This window comes from Leucopleurus acutus (genome assembly GCF_964270905.1).
Source record: "Leucopleurus acutus genome assembly, chromosome: X".
Lineage (NCBI taxonomy): Eukaryota > Metazoa > Chordata > Mammalia > Artiodactyla > Delphinidae > Leucopleurus > Leucopleurus acutus.
The window spans coordinates 93,940,735-93,962,888 of record NC_139148.1 but is presented as its reverse complement, the minus strand read 5'-3'; the positions used below and the strand labels follow the sequence as shown (position 1 = coordinate 93,962,888).

Below are 22,154 nucleotides of genomic sequence, written 5' to 3'. Positions count from 1 at the left end.
TGCTGGAAGTAGAAGTCCTCTATGTTTTGTTTTTCATACTGACTTGTTATTTATATTTGGACATTTGTTATTATATATATGGACATTAGTCTTATCTTTATACATGTGACAAATATGTTCCTCCAGTTTATCAATATTCTTTTAATTTTATTTATGGTGATTTTTTTTTTCATAAAGAAATTTTTAATTTTGATGTTGTCAGATCTTTCTCTTCCTTTGGGTTTTTATGTCATGTATGACTGCCCTGTATTTTCTTCTAAATTGTCATGTTTTAAAAGAAGAAAAATAACCCCTCAGTATGAATAAGTTTTATTTTTAACATCAAGTTTATTAATTATAAACGTAATACATGCACATGGTAAAAAACAAGTAAAACAGAAGGCTATAGATGAAAATGAAAAGTTCCTTTCGTGTTCTCCCAGTGCCCCTGCTTGCCAACTTCCTCTTGCCAGAGGTAACTTCTGTTAGCAATTTCTTGTATATATCCTTCCTTACATACCCTGGACACATACATACACATGCATATTTATCCTTTTGTACACAAACAGGACACACACACACACACACACGCACACGCACACATACACACACACACACACAGGGTTCTGCAATTTTTCATTTAACGTTATACCTTTGAGTCCTTAATGTGACTGAATTTTATCAGATGTTCACCAGACTGACAGAGGGACCAGGGCAGTCAGAGAACACAGTAAGGAAAGTGCACAGAAAAAGGTATATTCACCTCTGTAAAGCCAACACTTAGCACAAAACCTGGCACATAATAAATCCTCAATAAATAAGTGTTAAATAACTAAAGGGAAAGAAGAACTTGAGAAAACTGGAAACAAATTGCTACCTTGACCATTCTTCTCAGGCCAAACCGGGTCTCTGAGAGTTACCACCTCCCAGGGCAGCAGGGAACAATACCTGATAATAGATGAGGACATGGAGAGCTGGACCTCTCGCCTGCAATAACTTTCCACCGTGTGTCTCTTCCCCCACTAGATTCACCACCTCCAGCACACACATTTAGTTCAAATGCACAGTTCACACTGACTACACGGTCTGGGGGCTCAAAGACTACACAGCTCAACTATAAACACACTCATACATACAGCTACCATTAATCAGTACCTACTGTGGGATAGGCACCATGCTGGGAACAGCAGCCCTGCAAGGTTAATGTCAATTTACCCCCATTTTATAGGTTAGAAAACTGAGGCTCCAAGAATCCAAGTGACTTATTCAGGGTCACACAGCTAGTAAGTAGCTTCCAGAGACAGCTCTACACCTTAATCAGGTCAGCCTGCTTTTCTGTCGGTCCCACAGGCTCTGTGCTATTTTCCTTGCCTGGCACTCCCTTTCTCCACTTGTCTCATCTAGTGTTTTGTGGAAGCCAGGCAGAGATAGAAACATGGGCTTGTGCAGGATCCATGCTAGGCTATGGAATACGCTGTGAGGGATGAGTAGTGAGTCAGTCATAAGAGTCTATGAACAAGAACAAACACATGGGGGAGGTATTAAAAGTTCAGAAAGGGAGTGGAGCCTGGGAACTGGAGAGCACCCTCAGGAGCCTAGGATATGAATATTGTGGCAGCTCAAGAAACTCTAATGCAAGTATTTCTCTCTCCCTAGGTGCTTCTGGTGAGCTGCTCACAAACATAGCCCTTTTGCCTGCAGTCTTATAGCCACTGGCCAGTGTATCTCCCCGCATCTTAATCCTATTCATTCTCAATGCCCACATTAAGTCTCACCTCGATGAAGCCTTTACCTATTAACCCAACTCATTCCTCTCACTTTCTTTTGTGAATTACAGTTTTACTTAAAATCAGCACCATAATATATAACATGTGTTTGTCCACCCTCTTGTTCTTTAATTATTTCAGGTATCTTGTCTCTTTAAGTGGACTCCTTCACATGTCTTTTTTTCTATTGTTTCCCTGCCCTGTCTGAGTATTGAGAAACCTGGCTGGATGCTAGTCCCCACTCTCCCACTGAGCTGTGTGACTTGGAGCTCGTCACAACTTCTCTGAGCCTCATCTTCCAACCTTGGAAGGTTTTTGTAAAAACACAGTAAACATTGTAACACAATATAAGAATGTAAGGTATTATTGCTGAAGACATTTCAACTAAGGTGCTTCCACCTTTTACATCCTATTTAGTGGATGGGTCTATGTAAGAAATAGCAATCACTGCTGCTTGTTTCACACTAGCATCCTCAGCAAAGGTTAACAGGTTTAGAACAAGAATACTGCACAACTGTTAGAGACGGTGCCAGACAGAGGAGGTCTATATGCAGCTGATTCAGGGGCTCTCCTTGGAAACTACCAGGTGATTCCAGGCTTGCTCATTTTTAAAGCTTCTATTTTTCTGAATGTTTCTTCATGTAAATGATCCGTGTCAATGCTATGAAAAATGAAAAGAATCTTGTGTCAAGTCAAGCCAACAGACGCCTTCAGTACCTTTCTTTCCTGTTCTTAAGGATAAGATTCCTGTTCACACTTGCACCACACCACCACTCAGTTACTTCATCCACTCCAGTATCTACCTTCTCCCTCAGCCTTAACTCCCTTCCTCGGATCTCAAAAGAGAAAATGCTTAACTTCCTCTTGAACTCTCACTCCTATCCCTCCCTGCAATTGTCCAAGGCCCTGCTCCATGAGTCCATCTGTCCCTGATCCTGTATCTATAACCTCTCCCTCTCTATGGGCTCCTTTCTCTCAGCTTACAAATTTGCCTATCCTAAAAAAACAAGACAAAAAAGAAAACGAACAATCCCTCCCCAGCCTACAACCCCACATTTCTTCTCATTTTCACAAAAATCTTGAAAAAGGAGTCTCCACTCCTTCTCCACTTCTTTATCTTCCATCTTCTCAAATCACTGCAATCTGGTTTCCAGCCCCATCACACCACTAAACAGCCCCTGACAAGGTCACCTATGGCCTCCTAATTGGTAAATCCAAAGGACACTTTGCAGTACTCATCATTTTGGATATCTCTGCTGCATTTGACACTGTTGAGCAATTCCTCCTTGAAACTCACTTCTTCCATAGCTTCCAGGACACCTTTCTCTCTTGGTTTTCTCCATGGGTTTTCCTTTCCATACCCACCTCTTAAAAGTTGGTACTGCCCAGGTCTAATTCCCAAGAGATGTTCCTCAGAGGTTCTTCTCTTCTCATTCTCCCTAGAGGATCTCATCCATTGCCATGGCTTCAGCTATCACCTCCAGGGAACACTCCTATATCCAACTGTTACCTACTAGAAAACTTCCCACAATGTCCTGCAGGCGCTTCAAACTCCACATGTGTAGCCCTGATTAAAACGTATTGACTACAAAAGAAGGCATAAACTCTTTCAAGTGTGTAGTGAGGTACAGTTTTTAGTTTTTAATAGATAGAAGCTAATCTTTATCTAGCAAAGTGAAATGAGTAGCCCTGCTAGTTATGCAATTGTAGGGTAAGTAGACATTTAATGCCATGGAAGTGTAACAAGAACTTTAGAATTTTTTGAGTGACTTAGCAAAAGCTGTCTTACCTCCTGACATGTATAACTCACTGCTGGAGAAGAGGCAGGTCAATACGCTTAGGAAGCCTGGGGGTCTTCCGGGAGTTAAGAGACCACCTACTCTCAACCCCTTCTTTCCAAATTTAGAATTAGGAACATGTGTCAGGGTGATCTAGGGGGCTTTATCCAAGGCCCAGTGCCTGGGAAAGGCACCAAGGCACCAAAAATAAAATATCTTGAAGAAAGAAGAAGGCTTAAGTGGGGCTCCTGACTCAACTCAGGGGCGTACATCTTTGTGGGCAAGGACTGGCTTCACGCATACATACCTGTGGCTGATTCAAAGAGCTCTTCTAGACCCAGACACTCTGACACATATAGTACTTTAGAGAACAATGACTGCACATTTGGGTGTGGACTAAAATATATGTAACCTCGGAGTCCAAGTATAACGGCACTGCAGGGCTGGGAGGGATCCACGCCAGCCAGGGTATCACCATCCAGTCACCAAGCTTCTGTGGGACTGGGTAGGATCATCGGTTCTCAAGGTGAGCCCCACGTGGCAGTAAGAAACAGCAGTAGCAGTGGACTGATTCTCCAACCAGCTTTGGAAGCAAAACTGGCTCCATCTTTGGAACCAGTTTTGGAAAGGTGAGGAAAGGCGCCCAAATGTACTACTACTCAGATATGTGAAAGAAAAGGGTGACAACTGAATTCGAACCCGGAATTCTGCAAACAGATCTTACTAATCACACACGGCATACAAGGCCTTGCCTACCCCCTCAGTCTCATTTCTTGACACATTCTGCTTTGCACTTTATGCTCTAACAATAGCGAACTTCCTAGAGGTTTCCCACCTCTATCCCCCTCAAGTACCACAAAACATGCTGCTTATTGTCTGTCTACCTTTGCTCATGCTATCTCCTGAGCATGGACTACCCTTCTCCGTCCTTACCCCCATTTCCCTGGCTATAGTCCCGAGACTCAACTCAGGTGGCCCTTCCTCCAGGAATCTTTCCCCGAGCCTCCTGGGCTGGGTGAGTTGTCTCCTGCCGTGGTTCCCTTAAGATTTCATGATTACCCTACTGCATTCATAAGTTTATGTGCCTGTCTCTACCACTAGGTTCACTGGTCCCTAAAGAGTACGAGTCACGTCTCTCATCTTACTCATTCTTGTCTCCCAGCACCTGGCACATTTGCTTAGCACATAGCAGATATTCAGCAAGTGCTTGTAGAATGAGTGAAGGTGAGCACTTGTCACTCTGAGGCCACAACCTCTTTTTTTCCCCTCAATCTTCTGAAGGTCTAGATACCTAGTCTTTATTGAACTGTCTCCTTGCCTTGCCCCCAGATGCTCTAAATTAATAACTGGTTTCCTATATGCATTTACTAAACGCAAACCACTGAACTAGAAAGTTTATGGGGAAAATACAATGAGGAATAAGATTCAGACCTCATACTGAAGCAACTCTTAGAAAACAACCTTCTTCCTTCAGCCTTTCCAATTCTCAGACAAGACTCCCCTTTTAGGAGGCTCTCCTGGATTTATCCCCTCTCTAGCCCACCACCACATTAAATGATCAACAGTTTCCTCTCACTTTACTTGGGCAAGTATATATTTCTATTGATTTCAGTGTTATCTGTCTTATATACACTCTAATGTTCAAAATTTATTTGAGGTCAGTGAATGGTATCTACTCTGTGTGTGCGTGTGTCCTTTATTTTGTATTTTGAGCCACTATTGCACACTGCTATCAACTTGTAGATTGACAAATTACAAGGGTTTGAAGGTTGGCCTGAAAACACAATGGAAGCACATTGGTTAAAAGACAAAGGGTGAGAGAAACAGGAAACGGTGCAACAATTTACAATAAAAAATAAATAATGGCATCACAAAATAATTTCTCTGTGATGTCGTTTAGGACCTTTGCTGAAGCTTACACACCATAGGGTGCTACCACATTACATTACTCTATATTTAAAGAAACATTAGGATTGATTGCTGAGTTTATTTCAACCTACTGAAAATACAGACTCCAGTCACCCTTTTCTGAGAAAGACACCAGGGAGGTCCCTAAACCCCGGAGGCTTATTATGTTGTGAATAATTCCCTCTTCCTGGGCAGTAATTGCCACAGTCTCGAGTCTAACAGACTTCACTTTGCTAGTAGAGAACCAGCTTCTGTTTCAGCCAGACTTGTAATCAGGCCTTTATGCTGTTTTCATTTACGCTTCAATCCATCAAATTGGCTTTGGAATGTGGAATTTTTGCACTCAGCCGTTATTTTCCATTATGTGTTCCAGTTCTGAATGCCAGACATAAATGGCCATTTGGCCACTGGTTAGCCGCCAACAGAGCAGAGCTACATCCTAATTAAGAATTACTTTGTGTGTTATGCCAGCCTGCTGAGCTGGCAGGTGAACATTGACCCGAAAGGGTGAAGACCTCCACTTTCTGTAACTGTAATTCTGCAACAGCTTCATCCCCCTGAGTCTTGAAGACTCTCAACATGTAAACATCAAGCCCTCTGGCAGGTATTAGAAGAAGAAAGGGAAAGGGTCTAACATTTATGGAGTACCTCCTACGTGCCAGGGGCTGCACATTCATAATTAACGTCTCACTTCATGCAATCCCCATGCTAACATCAGGTAGTCAGGTGCTACTCATGTTAGCCCCATTTTATAGACAAGGATACTCAAGTTCAGGGAGGTTAAGTAAGTAAGCATGGTCATATAGCTAGTAGATGCTAGACCTAGTATTTAAGCCAGACCTAGCAGAATGTGGATCTGATGCTCTTTTTCCTACACCCTGTTGTTTTTCTTAGCAGTAGTATCCAGCACCTACCTGTTCCCTACCTCTCTCCTTGTCCCTGTGTCCAAGGAAGAGGCCTACTGGTAATTTCACTTACTTTGATATTTTGCCTAGGCATGGACATCCCTCAGTTTTTCTTCTCTTTTCTCACTGCAATGACTATGATCAAACCCAACGTGCCTGTCCTGACCCCCTCTCTCCCACTTCCCCCACCACAGTAACTTACTAGAACGTTTGTAGTTTACATATTGGATGAATCAGTGCATCACACAGCACTTGAACTCCGAAATCCTTAAGGTCATTTCCACTTAAGTCTAGCAACGTTAGGTTCTCATTTCTGTTGAGGACAGAGGCGAGGGCTCCACAGCACGCGTCTGTGAGATGACATTCTGCTAGCCTACGGGGGATTGGGGATTCAAGAAAGAAACCGGTTTTACCAAGTTCCACAGTGACCCTCCATTTCATATACAGCCTGGAACAAGAGCCCAGGGTACAAAGAGTCTCTGTGCACTTACCACAAGGTCTGTAGCTTGCAGGAGGGGTGTTTCAGCCCTTCACACAGCACCTGCATGCCCTCGTCCCCTAAGGCATTGTCACTGAGGTCAAGAACTCGTAGGTGTTCATTGGTGTACAGTGCATTGCACAAATCCTGACAACACTCTCCAGTCAGGTGACAGGTCCACAGTCTGCCAGGAAGTAAGGTAGATAAGGTTGGCATCATTTCATCTGCATTGGGTCACTTTAGGTATTAGGATTACCCACTAGAAAAACACATTAGAAAATCAGAGTGGCGGGCTTCCCTGGTGGTGCAGTGGTTAAGAATACGTCAGCCAATGCAGGGGACAAGGGTTTGAGCCCTGGTCCAGGAGGATCCCACATGCCGCAGAGCAACTAGGCCCGTGCGCCACAACTACTGAGCCTGTGATCTAGATCCCGTGAGCTACAACTACTGGGCCTGCATGCCACAACTACTGAAGCCCGCATGCCTAGAGCCCGTGCTCCACAACAAGAGAAGCCACTGCCATGAGAAGCCTGCGCACCACAACCAAGAGTAGCCCCCACTTGCCACCACTGGAGAAAGCCCGCGCAGCAACGAAGTCCCAAAGCAGCCAAAAATAAATAAATAAATAAGTAAATAAATTTATTTTTAAAAGAAAAGAGGGCTTCCCTGGTGGCGCAGTGGTTGAGAGTCCGCCTGCCGATCCAGAGGACACGGGTTCATGCCCCGGTCTGGGAGGATCCCACGTGCCACGGGGCGGCTGGGCCCGTGAGCCATGGCCGCCGAGCCTGCGTGTCCGGAGCCTGTGCTCCGCAACGGGAGGGGCCACAACAGTGAGAGGCCCACGTACCACAAAAAAAAAAGAAAAAGAAAAAAGAAAATCAAAAAAAAAAAAAAGAAAAGAAAATCAGAGTGTCATGTAAAAAATATCCCTTGGGCCAGGGCCAAACAGAGATTATGGAGAGGGGAAGATTTATTCCCCCTAAATTATCTGGGTCTTCGTTTATTGTTTCCTCAGAGATTGTATCACGAGGCCAGAAAAAAATCACTTAATTTTGGGAGTTGCTGAAACATCAAGGAACTCTGCCTGTGGCTATTGTCCACGATACTTACGCCAGATCCTTTAACTGACAGTCAGGCTGTTTTAATCCTTTACACAGCAATTTCAGTCCCAAATCTTCAATTTTGTTATTAATGAGAAGCAGCCTTGTCAGGCTCCGGGTAGAGCTCAGGACTTGGGCGAGGGACTCACAACAAGCTGCAGAGAGGGAACATTCGGAAAGCCTGGAGGGATGGGGACACCAAGGTGGCGGTTAACCATGGCAGCGGGGAGTCCCACCAAACCTCAAATGCCAGTGCCCACGAGAAGGACAAGGACAGGCAGACACTTACACAAGATTCTCGATTATACCATTTGCATGCCGCAGACCTTCACAGAGATGCTGTACTCCTGTGTCCCCCAGGGCATTGGCAAACACAAACAGCTCTTTTAAAGTCTGACTCACTTGCAAGAAAGAAGAGAGCTCCACACAGCTAGCATCTGTTAGGTAACATGTGCTCAAGCTACCCAGAGACAAAGAAGAAAAATCAACCACTGCTGTCATTTAGCTTCCCGGGAATGTTCTCCCAGTCTCCCCATTTAGCCAAGTCCTAGCCATCCTTCAAGTTCCAGCTCCTGGCCCACCACTTACACAGAGCCTCCTCCTGAGGTCTCCAGCCCACAGTGACCTCCTCCCTTTCCCTGGGCTCATCTGGCATTTCTAAATGATTTTACAGTGTTCGGCACTTGATTACACATTGAACTGTGTTGCTCTCTAACTGTTTCATATCTGTGTGTCCTTAAGGGCAGCCCTGTCACTTGTAGTCCTTCTGATAACTCCATCCACATCTAGCCCAGTGTTGGGTACATAGTAGTATTCTTTACAGAGTTAATATTTAATTAGCATCACTCCTGTAAACACACAGGATGGTAGTATACTGGAAAGAGCATGGGGTATGGAGATAGATTTTGGAGTCACATCCTGACTATACCACTTTTTAATGGTGTGACCTTGGACAAGTCACTTTTCCCCCCAATCCACAAAGTTTCCTCATCTGTACAATGGGGTAAGAAAACCCACCCTATATAGTTATTTCAAGGAGTGAATTACGTGAAATAACTTCTGGCAAGCACCAAGCATAGATGCTGGCACACAGCAGGCATTTAACAAGTTTAACAGTTATAAGATGATGCCAGATAGTTGTAAAAAACTTACTCTAGCTTCTCTACTTTACAGTTGGAATGTCTGAGACCCTCACAAAGATACTTCACTCCTGTGTCCCCCAGGGGATTTTCACTCAGGTCCAGCTCAGTGAGGTTTGGATTGCAAATGAGAACAGAGGCAAGATATCTGCAAATAGTCTCTGAGCTTCCAGGGAGAAAGCTAGCACACAACCTGGAGAGAAAGGAAGATGAACAGACACAGAATTGGCCACTTTATCATCCTACTCCCTACCTGCAAAATATCATGAGCAAAGAAAATACAGGCTCACCCATATGAGACCCCCCCAACCCTGAATATGTCACAACCCCCTTTTACCCATGAGAGGGACTTGTACGTTGCTCCCACAACACTGTGTCCCCCAATGAGAACTCAAAACATGTTGACTGCTCCCCAAAAGAAAAGAATTGGGAGGAAATATCAACACGACCTAATCTCATTTTAATTCCCTGCATGGATTTTAGCACTCTATCTCATATCTTCTTTCGAATCACAGGGGAAAATGCTATAATCATCTTTAATACAGTTTACAGTCAAAAGATCTTTCCTTTCCTTTCCTTTTATCTATAAGTTCATTACTAATTAATTTGCCATCCTTAGAGAGACCCAGCTCATCACCATCATCCATATAACATTTCTTCTTTGGCACAAAGAGTGGTTTTTACTGACCTTCCCGTCTTCTCAATCTTTGTTTCTCCATATTAGGTAGTCCAATTCCCTGAACTATTTCCCATCAACTTTCTCTTCCATCACTTTCAAGAATTTCTACGATATACATTACAACCTCTGAGTCTTCAATTTTCTCTTGAGTTATCAGGCTCCAAACTCAGTCTTGAAGGGGACTCATAAGGACATCACGTATCTATATTTCCCCAACTTGGAAATTTTAAATAGAGGTATTTTGCCAAAAAAATGAGTTTCAAAGTGGATTTAGAAAGCTTTAATGCTAAAGAGATTTTACTTTAGAAAACCCCACATATATGTTGTGATTGTTAATTTTATGTGTCAAGTAGTTGGCTAGGTCATGGTACCAGATATTTGGTCAAACATTATTCTAGATGTTTCTGTGAAGGTACTTTTTAGATGAAATTAACATTTAAATCAGTACACTTTGAGTAAAGTAAACTACCCTCCATAATGTGGGTGAGCCTCATCCAATCAGTTGAAAGTTTATCAGAGAAAGACCGACCTCCCAGGAAGAAGATGGAGTTCTGCCAGCGGACTGCCTTTTGACTTGAACTGCAACACTGGCTCTTCCCTGTGTCTCCAGTCTGCTGGCCTACCCTGCAGATACTGTACTTGACAGCTGCCATAATCCGCGTGAGCCAATTCCTTAAAATAAATCTCTCTATATATTTATATACATCTTTTTGGTTCTGTTTCTCTGGAGAAACCTGACTAATACATATATGGTAAATTTTTTATTATGGTCACTACATGGACTTTGAAGTCAGACACATCTGGGTTTCTACTTGTGCCTTTGCCATGTTATTTAGCCTTCTGAACTTGGGTTTCTGTTTCCTCATCTGCTAAAATGGGGATAGTAACCTGAATCTCTCAGAGCTGTTGTGCGCATTAGAGGAAATCATGTATACAAAGCACTCAGCAGAATGCTTAGCACAAAGTAATTGCTCAGTAAGTGTGGGTTTTCATTACTGTCATTAACGTTATTGCCACTTTTATTCTTCCTCTCCATGACTCCTTGAAATGTGTTTTGATCATACAACATCCATCTTGAGCTGCACTATTTTTAACTTTTTTCTTGCAGTATGGAAACTAATAGTGACAACTTACTTGAGCTTCTGTACTTTGCAATTTGGATCTTTTAAGCCTTCACAGAGCAATTTCAAAGCTGAAGCTTCCAGTTTTGTTTCACTAAATTCCAGCTCAGTGAGCCACTGATTGGTGCTGAGAACAGCTGCTAGTGCACCACAAGAAGCAGGAGAGATAAGGCATCGGTACAACCTTCAGAGAACAGAAGAATGACCTCATTACCTTATTCATGCTCACCCCCAAAACAAAAGAAATTGACAAAAAAATTACATGAACACAGACAACAAATTCTCCTGCTCAGTTACCTCAATGTCTGTAAGATACAGTTTGGCTGTTTTAATCCTTCACACAGAAGCTTCATTCCGGAATCTTCCAGGGTATTCTTCACAAATTCCAAATCTGTCAGATATTGGTTGGTTTCAAATACTAAGGCGAGGTCCCTGCCATAAGAAGCTGTGAGGTGGCAGAAAATCAGTCTGTGTGGAGAAAAAGGCATTTCAGAGAAGAAAATAGAACTCTCTTTAAAGGTACCCATTTGTCCCTTACTGATGTAATGAATTATTTAAATTCATTCAATAATTAATTTATCAGATGCTTACCACTGTGCTAGATGCTGAAACCACAGAAATAATTAAGATCCAGACCCTGCCCTCAAGGAATGCCCAGTTAATGGGGAAAAAATTAGAAAATCATAGATTATAATACAGTGTGAAAAGTAGTGCAAGTGGTATGCACAAGATATCATGGGGACACAGAAAGGTGGCACAATTCAGCCTGGCTTGAAGTGGGGTTTGGAGGATCAAGAAATATTTGTAAGAAGAACCACTACTTGAGTGTTGTTCTGAAAGGGTGATAAAAATTGAACAGGACTTAGATGGATGAGGAGAATGGGAGTGGGGAGAGCAGGAGGCGCTGAGGGACAATCCACTCATGCAGCAGCCTGAGTGAAAGCCAGGAGGCAAGAAATGGGATGCTTCATCTGAGAAACTGCCAATTATTTGCTATGGCCTACTTTAAAACACTGGAAGATATATATCAGACTGCTAACAATGGTTATCTTCCAGGTTGAAGGGAAGGGTTGGATTACAGGGAGACATTTACTTTCTAGATATTTAGAAATTGCTTACAGTGATCAGAAGTTATCAGGAAAAAAAATCTTAAAAATCTGAAAAACATAATACATGTTTACTATAAATAATTTTTACAATAGAGAAAAATATAAAGAATAAAGTTTTTTAGGGCTTCTCTGGTGGTGCAGTGGTTGGGAGTCCGCCTGCCGATGCAGGGGACACGGGTTTGTGCCCCGGTCCGGGAGGATCCCACATGCCGCGGAGTGGCTGGGCCCATGAGCCATGGCCGCTGAGCCTGCGCGTCTGGAGCCTGTGCTCCGCAACGGGAGAGGCCACAACAGTGAGAGGCCCGCGTACCGCAAAAAAAAAAAAAAAAAAGAATAAAGTTTTTTTGAGAAAGTTCTGTATTTCTACCACCCAAAGATAACCACTGAAGATTTTTAATGCATGCATACATATAGCATCATATGTTCTCTGTAAGAAGTGAAATCACAGAAAGATTTTAAAAGACGAAAACTTTTTCCCAACTTCCCCTCCAACTCCACCCCCCAGAGGTCCCCAGCGTTGAGAGTCTGATGTGTATGCTCCCACTCCTTTCTCCAAGATCATAGAAACATATGCAAACACACACACAGGATTTGTACATTTTACAAAACTAGGACCACAGAAAACATTACTACTTTACATGCGCTTTGCCATTCAGTCCTCATCTTAGGCCCATAGATAAAAACTGAAATTTAATTATAGCACAAGGTCATACAGTAAGTGGCAAAGTAGTACTCAACCTGAGGGCTGTCTGGTTTATCCTCTAGGCCTGGAAAAACCATTAGAAGTTTAAAGAGACATGGTCAGATCCCTCTGATGCCAGGGTAGGGCAGGAAACAAACCTGGGGTCAGAGGGCTGCAGTGGTCCAGGGAATAAATTGCCCGGGGTGGGGGAAGGGCTGGAGGCAGAGAAATTCAAGACACGTTTTTTGGGAGGGATATGGCCAGGATTTATTACCACTTAGGGTGATGGGGATGAGGCTGTACTCTGGCTCCACCTTCTTCCTCCACAGGGTAGTGGAGGCCACTGAGGAATGGGGGCTGTTTCCGGTTCTAGAATATTCCACCTGTAGGAAGGGCAGGCCCACCCAGTGGGACAAACCATTATGGTGGTGGGGGGGGGGTGTTTGAGACTTTTTGTACTTGATTACAAGCGCTTCACGTTCTTGGTTCTGAATCTTTTCTGACCACTCCTGTTTCTTCCGGCCTGCAAAGACTTTCAACAGCGTAGGGGGTTCCCTTACGTCGGTGGAGGGGGGCGGGAATCTTCCTCACGCACCCCACCCACCCCCACTGTTTCTGGAAGTTGGAACAGTCCCAAGGTGAACGTGTGGAGTGGTAACAAGAGGCTTTCTTTGTTAAGTCAGAGCCCTCGGGGAGAAAAAGAGAGCGAGCAGTGCCCTCTCTTTAAACGTGGTAGGCCCGTGTGTTCGGCGTGCACCTGCACTAGCCAGGAGGTGAGGCTTGGCAGGAGGTGTCCTGGGGCAGAGCTCTTTACGGGGTCGGGGGGGAGGCAAGCGGAGATGAGGAGACCGAGGGGGAGGGGAGGGGACAACTGGTTGATTCATCCCCGCAGGGCCAGCCAAGCCCCAAAGGCCCTCAGCTATCATGGCCTTGAAACTCGAGGACCCTGGTAACGGGTTCCGGCATGGCAAGGTGGTGGCCTTCATCAACGAGAGCATGGCCAGGCACGAAAAAGGCTCTGCGTTCTATCTCGAGAATATATCCTTGTCCTGGGCGGCGGTGGAGGACAAGCTCCAGGCCATACTGGAAGATCATCAGGTGTCCAGCGAGGCCAAAGAGGCCTGTGTCTGGGGCAGCCTGGCCCTGGGCATGCGCTTCTTCCACAGGCAGAGCCACTTACACTGGTACAGGGTGGAGTGGCTGTACTACCTCGCCAAACTGCACAAGTCGGTGGCGCGGGCCTTGGTCTCAGACATGAAGTTGCTCAAGGCACAGCAGGACGTGGAGCGCAAGGAGACGGCCTCCCTGCTGCAGCAAGCCCATGCCAGGCTGGCGGAGGTGCAGAAAGAGCGGGACCTCCTGAGGTGGAAGCTGTTGCAGGCAGTAAGATTACTCTGACTTGGTCCCTGGCCCGTCCCGGGACCCGCCCCCAGTCCCGCTTGCCGCTCCCACGTGCCCCCCCTCCCCCCCAGTCCCGTTCGCCGCTCCGCCACCCCACCCCCACCCCCGCCCCCAGAACAGGTCTCAGATCTGCTCACTTCTCTCCAGGAGTCGGTTGCAAAGGGACCAGGCCTGGTCACTGCCAGTGGGACGGGGCAGAAGGAGCACGTGAGGAGGAAGAAGAGGCAGGGGCCACTGCTCCTACTGCAGCCACTTCTGGAGCCACAGGAGGAGGAGGAAGACAGAAGGACGTGGAAGGGTCAGAAGCTGCCGAGGGAGCAGAGGAGCTGCGTGGAGACCTTATGCAGCTTCTCGGAGTTGGGAACCAGAAAATTTACACCTCTGGTGGGCAGAGGGAGGGAGAGCTCAGGTCCATGGACACAGCCACGCTTTATTTACCTGGGATAGCAAAGTCCAGGCGCACAGTCTCACAGGACTGTCTCACAGGACAGTCTCCTGTCCAGCTCCCTGCCTCATTCCCATCCTCACACTCATGCCCCTTATTCCCCTTCCCAGACGCACCCACGTCCTCCCCACCAGCAGCACCGCTCACAGCAGGAGCTCCATCTCAGACGTCTCCCTGCTGGGGGCCCTCTGATTCTAGCTTGTGGTCTGATGTGGGGGGCCAGGGAATGGGCCCTCAAGAACCACAAAGAGACGGGAGGGGCTCTGATCACCACCAGCAGGGGAGACCTCCAGTACTTCAAAGGCCAGGGGAGAAAGCTTGCTTCCACTGTGGGAGGGGAATCTGGCTATAAAACCCTTGAATTCAGAAATGTGAAACAGAATAGAAACGTACCCTGATGGGAAATCAATTTTCAGAGCGAGGGGGAGGGGTGGGGGAGGGCTTGGGAAGAGTGGAAGGAAAGGGTGGGTAGGTGGGTGAATGGGGCAAGGGAGCTGCGAGAGAGGAGGGGAAATGGGGTGGAAGGTAGGGTATGGAGTGGTGGCCGGGGAAGTTGTAGATTGGGGGCTTACGGAGAGAGAGACCTAGAAAGACAGACGTGTTCTGATGACCGTCTTTGTGTTCCAGAGCACTAGTACTCGACACCCCAGAACTACTGCCGCTTCTGTGTGTGTCTCTCCCCAACTCTAGCATCTGGTGGACCTGGGCAGACAGTATATAACACCCTTGTCTCTGCTTCCCCCCCCACCCCTGAAACTAGACTGTAGATGACTGGAGCACGAGTGGACATTTGACCCATCCTGAGCCAAACAGATCCTCACACCAGAGAATCTGAACAGAGAGGCAGATTTCATAGCCAGGGTGGTGTCAGGCAATGAAGCAGTGGGTCACTGGGAGTTGGGGGCAAGGTCGGGGTCATGGACACCGAGGCCACAGCTGAGGCCTGGCCTTGGCTGTGGGGGAACAGAACCGTGTGCTCTACAAAGGGCCAGTGCCCTTTAGAGAATCACAGTCTGAGGCCCCAGGGAGCAGAGAGGCAGAGAAGCAGAGAGGAGTTGATCCCGTGATCCCAGATGTGCAGAGTGGCAGCCCGACCACTTTTCACTTCCTGCAGTTGTGCTGAGTGAAAATCCACTTTACACAGATCCTTTTTTCTTTAAGCTAACTTCACAGGGTTCTTGGTCTGGGCAACCAGATTATTGCCAAGCCAGAAATTTACACCAGAAGAGCAGTTGCAAATCACAAACCGTCAAAGAAAATGTTGGAACTGGCAAGGGAGGTGCATCAGGGAGTGATGGGTAGTGGGGATTCCTGCATCCCAAGTCTCCAGGAATGAACTGGACAGGAAGCTCATTCATGTTCTGAGTGAGTTATATCATGAGAAACAGGCCTGGGGTTAACCCCGGGCTTACAACAGGGCCACCTCTAAAGGAATCCTTCAGGGCTGCACACAGAGGACGCCAGCACCAGCTGCAGACGAAGACTACTATCGTTCAGCCCCATGACAGGAGAAGCCTCCCCAGTCTCCAGTGGGGAAGCAGGAGTGGTGGGGGTATGGGGTGGGGAGGGGTACGAGGCAGTGGGATGGAGGGCTTTTATGTCTTTATATACTTTGGTGTTGTGTAAAGTAAAATAAATGCTCACAAAAATACAAAAAATAAAAGTAAGTGAATTTATAGGCTCGGGTGAGTTTGGAAAGGCTACCTCTTCCTCTGGGGCAGAAGGGAAGGAAAGCAGACACCGCTGTGTGTGGTGAGGAGGTGGGAGGGAAACCAAGCAGGCTCCTGTCTGTGTGTGTATGATGTGGACAGACAAGCAGACAAGTCACCTGAGAGTGAGCGAGGACGTAAGGTCCAGGTGGGGGGTGGGGGCTTCAGAGCATTGGCGCTTGGGGGAATAATTGCAGAGGAGGATAGGCGTGGGGAATGGAGGGAGAGAAAAGGAAACCAAGGGGAAAGACAATGGGAGTCTGGAAGGAAAAGGCAGGGGAGTGGGGTAGGGCCAGGACGGGCATCAGACACAAACTCTTGGATTTTACAGTCTGACACCCACTTGCTACAGCAAAAACAGCACATACAAAAGGAGAAGAGGCAGGAGGGGTTGGCAGCGATCGCTGCCTGACTCCCTACCCCTTCTAGGCTTGTAGCGTATCTTTTCATCAGCTGGGAGTGTAATTTCTAGCAACCCAGTCTTTACCTGCAAATACCTAAGAGTTTAAAGCAAAGTTCAACTTACTTCAGGTCTTTGACTTTACAGTATGGGTTACGCAGTGCTTGGCAGAGCAAGTGTAGTGGAGAGACTGGCAAATTACGCAGCTGGAAGGGCCTAAAAGAGATGAGAAAGCAAAAATAAAATGATTAACAAAATTTTAAGTAAAAGGCTTATTTTGGCTTCTGTTGCCATCTTAGTGCTAATTTACAAAAACCTTAGGAGGTATTACCCCATTTTTCAGATAAGGAAATTAAGGCACAAAAAGGTAATTTGCCCAAGGTCACAGAGGAACAGAATGAAGGTCAGTACTCAGGTCTGTCTGACTCCAAAGCCAAAGCCATGGTACTGTATGCCAGGCACCGAGGTAAACACTTTACACACAGAATTTATCTTATCTGGTGCTTAATCCAATGACAGGTATTGTAATCACCATTTTGCAGATGCTTAGAGAGGTCAAGTGACTTGCCCAAGCTATCTGTACACTGTAACTGATTCTTGGTTGTCAGTACTAATAGAAGAATTAACTACAATAATTGAGAACTAGGAAAGTTCAAAACGGTTGACCTTTGAACAATATGGGGGTTAGGGGTACCAACACCCCCACAGCTGAAAATCCACATAAAACTTCACAGTGAGCCCTCCCTATCCCTCCATATCGGAGGTTCTGCATCTGAGGATTCAACCAACCTCAATCCTATAGTACTGTAGTACACATTTATTGAAAAAAATCCCCATGTAAGTGGACTTGCGCAGTTCAAATCTTTGTTGTTCAAGGATCAACTGCAGTAAACTCACTTAGTCAACACACCTGGGAAAAGTGGGTGTTTTTGTGGGGGTTAAACTTTGAAAAGAATTTAAGCCTTCTGATGAAAGCAATGGGGTTGAAGGATGGGGACTCCATCTAAGGCTGATTTTCTGGAAACCCAAAATGAGCTAGAAGCCCCTTTGTGTTTCCATCAGTGCTTAAAATCTCTCAAATGTATACTGTCCATTATTTTACTTTATAATATACAGTTGGATTGAAGCTGTCATGAATTCATGAAGACACTGTAACCAAAGTGCTTCGCAATTCCAAGTCCATGTAACTTCTCATACCCCTTCCCCTCTGGTCCCAAAGACTTGCTGCACCTCCCTTCCCCTCCTCACTTTCCACAAACATACCTATGCCATGTTCAATTCCACCTCTATGCTACTGCCCACTGAGGAACTAACAATTACCAGAGAAAAGACTTGGGTTAACTCACTTCCCAAGTTGAGCCTTCTGCCCACTCCTGTCTCCTTCTCAAGGTCCCCTACCCCTCACCTGGCCCCACAACTAAATGAGAGGCACTGTCGATATTAACCTGAGTACTGAGAACAGACTTATGACCAGTGGCATTTTCCAGACAATGCAGGTATAAGTCTCCTTGGCTGCTTTAGTAAGTCAGTAGAGCTGTATTTTGTAGTATACAGAGTACATACTGTGTAAGTGGTTTACCTAAACCTCTTTGAACTCCAGCTCTCAACTCTCCATGTAGGTGTGAGTCTAGAAGAAAGAACCCAGGCTTTATAGCAATATACACAGGAGTGCAGCTATGTCCCTTACCAACCTGGAGCTCTTTGAGGCCTCAGTGATGAAGTATATGTAGAGAAGAGTGAGGACAAATTGAACATTAAATTTACAACTTTTTCCAGAATAGTCATCAGCACCAAAATAGCAGAGTCTTCAATGATAATCTTAATGATTTATATGCTCATAACTTTCTATAATTACAAAGCACCTTCACAGAGAGACAGTGAAGACTAATGGACACACACACTCACATACACACACTTACAGTGGCTAACACAGTGCCTAGCACATAGTTAAGTTCTCACAAATGTTAGCTTTCCCTCAGTGTCTACCTTGGCCAGTGCTCAATATGTGATAGATACTCAATAAATCCTCATTGTGTTGATTGACATACAATATGGAAAGCAGAGATAATTCAATTTATTTATTGAAAGTGCTAGAAATGATTATGTGCCTGAATACTTGAAATAAACAAGAAGGCCTATCATTTCTGTAGGCCAAAACACTGGTGAAAAGACATTAGTATACTCACTGATTAAGTGTCAAGGTTGGTGGCATGAATGCTGAAGCTTGATCTTCCTCCTCAAATCCAAGTAGATGCTGACACTTCAGAGACACTGACAGGTGACTATGACTGCTTTTTACACAGAATGACATAGCCAGAATGTCCATTTTTGTATAGGTAGGTTGAAGCAGTATAATTGACCCTAAATCATCAATTATCCTTTTTGCATATTCTTCTTCCTGAATCTCATACAAACAGTGAAACAAGTCCACTGGCTCAATCTGTAACCTAGAAGATTTATCCTTTATTTCTTTCTCAGTCCACTTCAATAACTCCTCTCGAAGTCCTGGAGAGACTTTTCTCCCAAAAGTAGTTTCCACAGACTTTCCCTTTCCTTTATGTAAGAGGCCAAATAAGAACTGTATTGTTAATGATGAAAATCCTTTCCCATATTGCTGGAATATTTCTTGCCACGTTTTCCCCACTTGATCAAAAAACATCCAGCTGCTGTCATTCTTCAGGGCATAGAACACAGCAGTCAGGAACTCTTGGAAACTGAAGTGAAGGAAAGTATAGACACTGACACCTCCTTCAACTTTTTTCAAAAAGTGATTGAGAAAAGTGCAGTTGGTATCATACACTCCTATCCCATGTCTTCTGAGGTCACTGATTTCAAACAGGACCTGCTGGTTCTGCAGTCCCTCTGCAGCCAAAGAGCAAAGGCCCCACAGGCAACTCTGTCCCTTCCACACCGAGATGCCTGTAAGGGTTTTGAGGCACTTGGAAAAGTAGAACAGATACACATCAGTCATGGTTTGAAGTGATCTCATAAGAGTCCTGTCACCATCTCCCTGTGACTGCAGGACACTGCAGATCATCCAGGAGATGATGGGAAGAGAAGACATAATGTCAAGGCCTTCATTTTCTCGCAGACCATAAAAAACTCTCATTGCAGCATTAGCACCTGAAAACTGACTCAAGAAATATGCTCTCTTTTCAGCATCTGTAAACCACAGGATCTCTGCCTGGGTAGCTTGTTTTAACAGAGAGTGAAGCTTCTTCATGGTTGTAGGCCGGGCAGTTATCAGGAGGGAGGATTCAGGAAACAGTTTTTTCCTCACAAAACTACATAAGAGGGTCTCTACTGGCTTCCTCTCCAGGGGATTGGCACTAAGATCCTCTTCCTGGTCACCTACAGGGTACTGAAGCTCAGGAAATCCATCAAGAATGAACAGAAGCTTCTCTGGATATACAAGAATAACATCCAGGATTGGTCCGTCAATATCTTGAAAAGTGTTAGTGATCAGGTCAGCAGCGCTAAGGTTAGCAAAACGGCTTATTTCTCTGCAGTTTACATAGATGAGATAGTCAAATCTGCCTGGAGTAACCATTCCTGCTGCCCAGTCAAACATGAACTTATGCACCACAGCTGTTTTCCCAATCCCAGCACATCCCTGAAGCACCACAGTTTGGGATAAGCTGGAGCCCTCTTCATCAGGATCAAATATATGTTCCATCTCAATAAAATTATTTTGTTGAGGAATTCCGCATGGTGGCTTTTCTGATATACAGTGTTCTTTTACAACAAGCAGTCGTGACTCTATATGCTTGCCATGGTGATAACATTTGTCAACTCCTTTTTTTAGGTATTTTTCTTTCAGATGTTTTCTAAATACTTTCCTGTAATCTAATGGGGTGACACCAAGAGTCAGTAATCACAGAATACTAGACAACAATACAAACAACAACTATAACTAATACTACCATCACCACCATCTCTACTCAGATGTTTCAAAGCCTCCTCAAACTTCATGCATCTGAGCTCTTGATTTCTATTCCACTGCCCAACCCCCCCAAAAAACCCCTCCTCAGGGCTCAGAAAAATGTTGGGATTCATTATTTCTTTTTTTTCCCTTGAATCCTCCACATCCATTTAGCAAGGTCTATCATTTATATCTCCAAAATAAGCCTCCAATCCATTTATTTGCCACTACAACCTCAAATACCACCCAATACAAGGCACTATCAACTCTTTCCTGGACTGCTGAAACAGCCTCCTACTCATTTATACTCTTGCCATCTATGGCTCCTCTCCACGCAGGCAGCCAACGTGATCTTCTAAAAATATCAATTACATCACGTCACTGCCATGGCCCAAAACTTTTCAAGAGCTTTTCATTGCACTTGATATCAAATCCAAAATCCTTACCTCATCCTACAAGGTCTGCTACGATCTGGGCCCTATCTACCTTCACTCCCCAGCCTTCTATATCACTCTCCTTCTCAGTCCCTATACTAAAGCCACACTGGCTTACCTTTAGCTCCTCACAAATGTCATGTTCTTTCCCACTTCCAGGCCTTTCCACCAGCTATTATCTCTGCCTGGAACACACTTCTTCCTGCTCTTCCCATGGAGATCCCCTTCTCATCCTTCAGACCTTAAACATTACTTCCTAGAAGAAGACTTCCCTGACCATCCAGTTTAAAGCAGATCCTCTCTACTATATCCTCTCCCAGGACCCTGTTTTCCCTTTACAGCACTTAGCACAATTTACAATTGTCTTGTTTATTTTTTTCATTATCTGTCTTTCCCACTAATCTACATGAAAACAGGGACCTTGTCTGTCTTTTTCATCATAGTACTCTAAGTACCTAGCTGGTGCCTGGAACATGGTAGACACTCAATATTTATTGAAAATGGCTATAAATGCTTGCTTTTGAATTAAAAAAAGCCATTTATTATGCCTATTCTGTGTCAGATACTGTACTAGGCCCTTTACATACATTTTAAAAAATTTAATCATCATAATAATCCCATGAAGTAGGTATTATCCAGATTTTATAGTTGAGGAAACTGAAAACTTATAACCAGGGTTATACGTTCATGGGTGTGCAATCTGTGCTTAGGCCTCGTGCTCAGAGCATCCATACTTGGTGTAATGCTCTTCTGTTCCTATCTTGAAATTCTTAATAATTTTTGAACAAGGAATCCTGTCTTTTCATTTTGCACCATACCCCATAAATATGTAGCCAGTCCTGCTTATAGCATTGGGTAACTTGTCCAAGGTTCAACAGCTAGTAAATGGCAGAGACTTCAATGAAGACTCAGGTTTGTCTGAAGCCATGGCCTATATGCTTAAATACTATATTACATAGTTTTTCACTTTCTGCAACTAGAAAAAATAATCCAAGGAGTCAGTTATCAAATTCAAACTTCTGTTAAGTGAATATCTAAGCTAGTATTTTCCAAATAAGTTTCTTGTGTAACATTTTTGCAAGATATTAATAGGAGAGCTGTGAAAAAGGTGTCCAGTGGTCAAATAAGGTAAGGGGAATGCACCTTCTATCCCATTTTAGAGTTTCTCAATACATATTAGCATATGAAAGGCTCTGAGC

At 44.7% G+C, this 22,154-nt stretch overlaps 2 protein-coding genes across 5 annotated transcripts in view; one reads left to right on the top strand and one right to left on the bottom strand.

Annotated features, from left to right (window-relative positions):
• Positions 1 to 362: 362 nt before the first annotated feature.
• The window catches only part of LOC309977894 (NACHT, LRR and PYD domains-containing protein 12-like), a 49,610-nt gene continuing 27,818 nt past the window's right edge, over positions 363 to 22,154 (bottom strand). For all 4 annotated transcript variants that reach the window (XM_082864257.1, XM_082864259.1, XM_082864256.1 and 1 more), the window contains 10 exons: positions 18,786 to 20,445; positions 16,726 to 16,815; positions 11,151 to 11,321; positions 10,867 to 11,037; positions 9,067 to 9,246; positions 8,204 to 8,374; positions 7,925 to 8,095; positions 6,828 to 6,998; positions 6,539 to 6,709; positions 363 to 2,406 (listed from right to left, as the gene is read on the bottom strand). In XM_082864257.1, the coding sequence (XP_082720383.1) occupies positions 2,325 to 2,406; positions 6,539 to 6,709; positions 6,828 to 6,998; positions 7,925 to 8,095; positions 8,204 to 8,374; positions 9,067 to 9,246; positions 10,867 to 11,037; positions 11,151 to 11,321; positions 16,726 to 16,815; positions 18,786 to 20,445 (3,038 nt within the window). In that variant the 3' untranslated portion in view covers positions 363 to 2,324. The remainder of the gene's footprint in view (positions 2,407 to 6,538; positions 6,710 to 6,827; positions 6,999 to 7,924; positions 8,096 to 8,203; positions 8,375 to 9,066; positions 9,247 to 10,866; positions 11,038 to 11,150; positions 11,322 to 16,725; positions 16,816 to 18,785; positions 20,446 to 22,154) is intronic.
• Positions 13,569 to 14,842, top strand: TEX13B (testis expressed 13B; the record flags this gene model as incomplete). The annotated part of the gene is given in 3 exon segments (XM_082864398.1): positions 13,569 to 14,027; positions 14,193 to 14,238; positions 14,241 to 14,842. Coding segments are annotated over 3 exon segments (1,107 nt in total).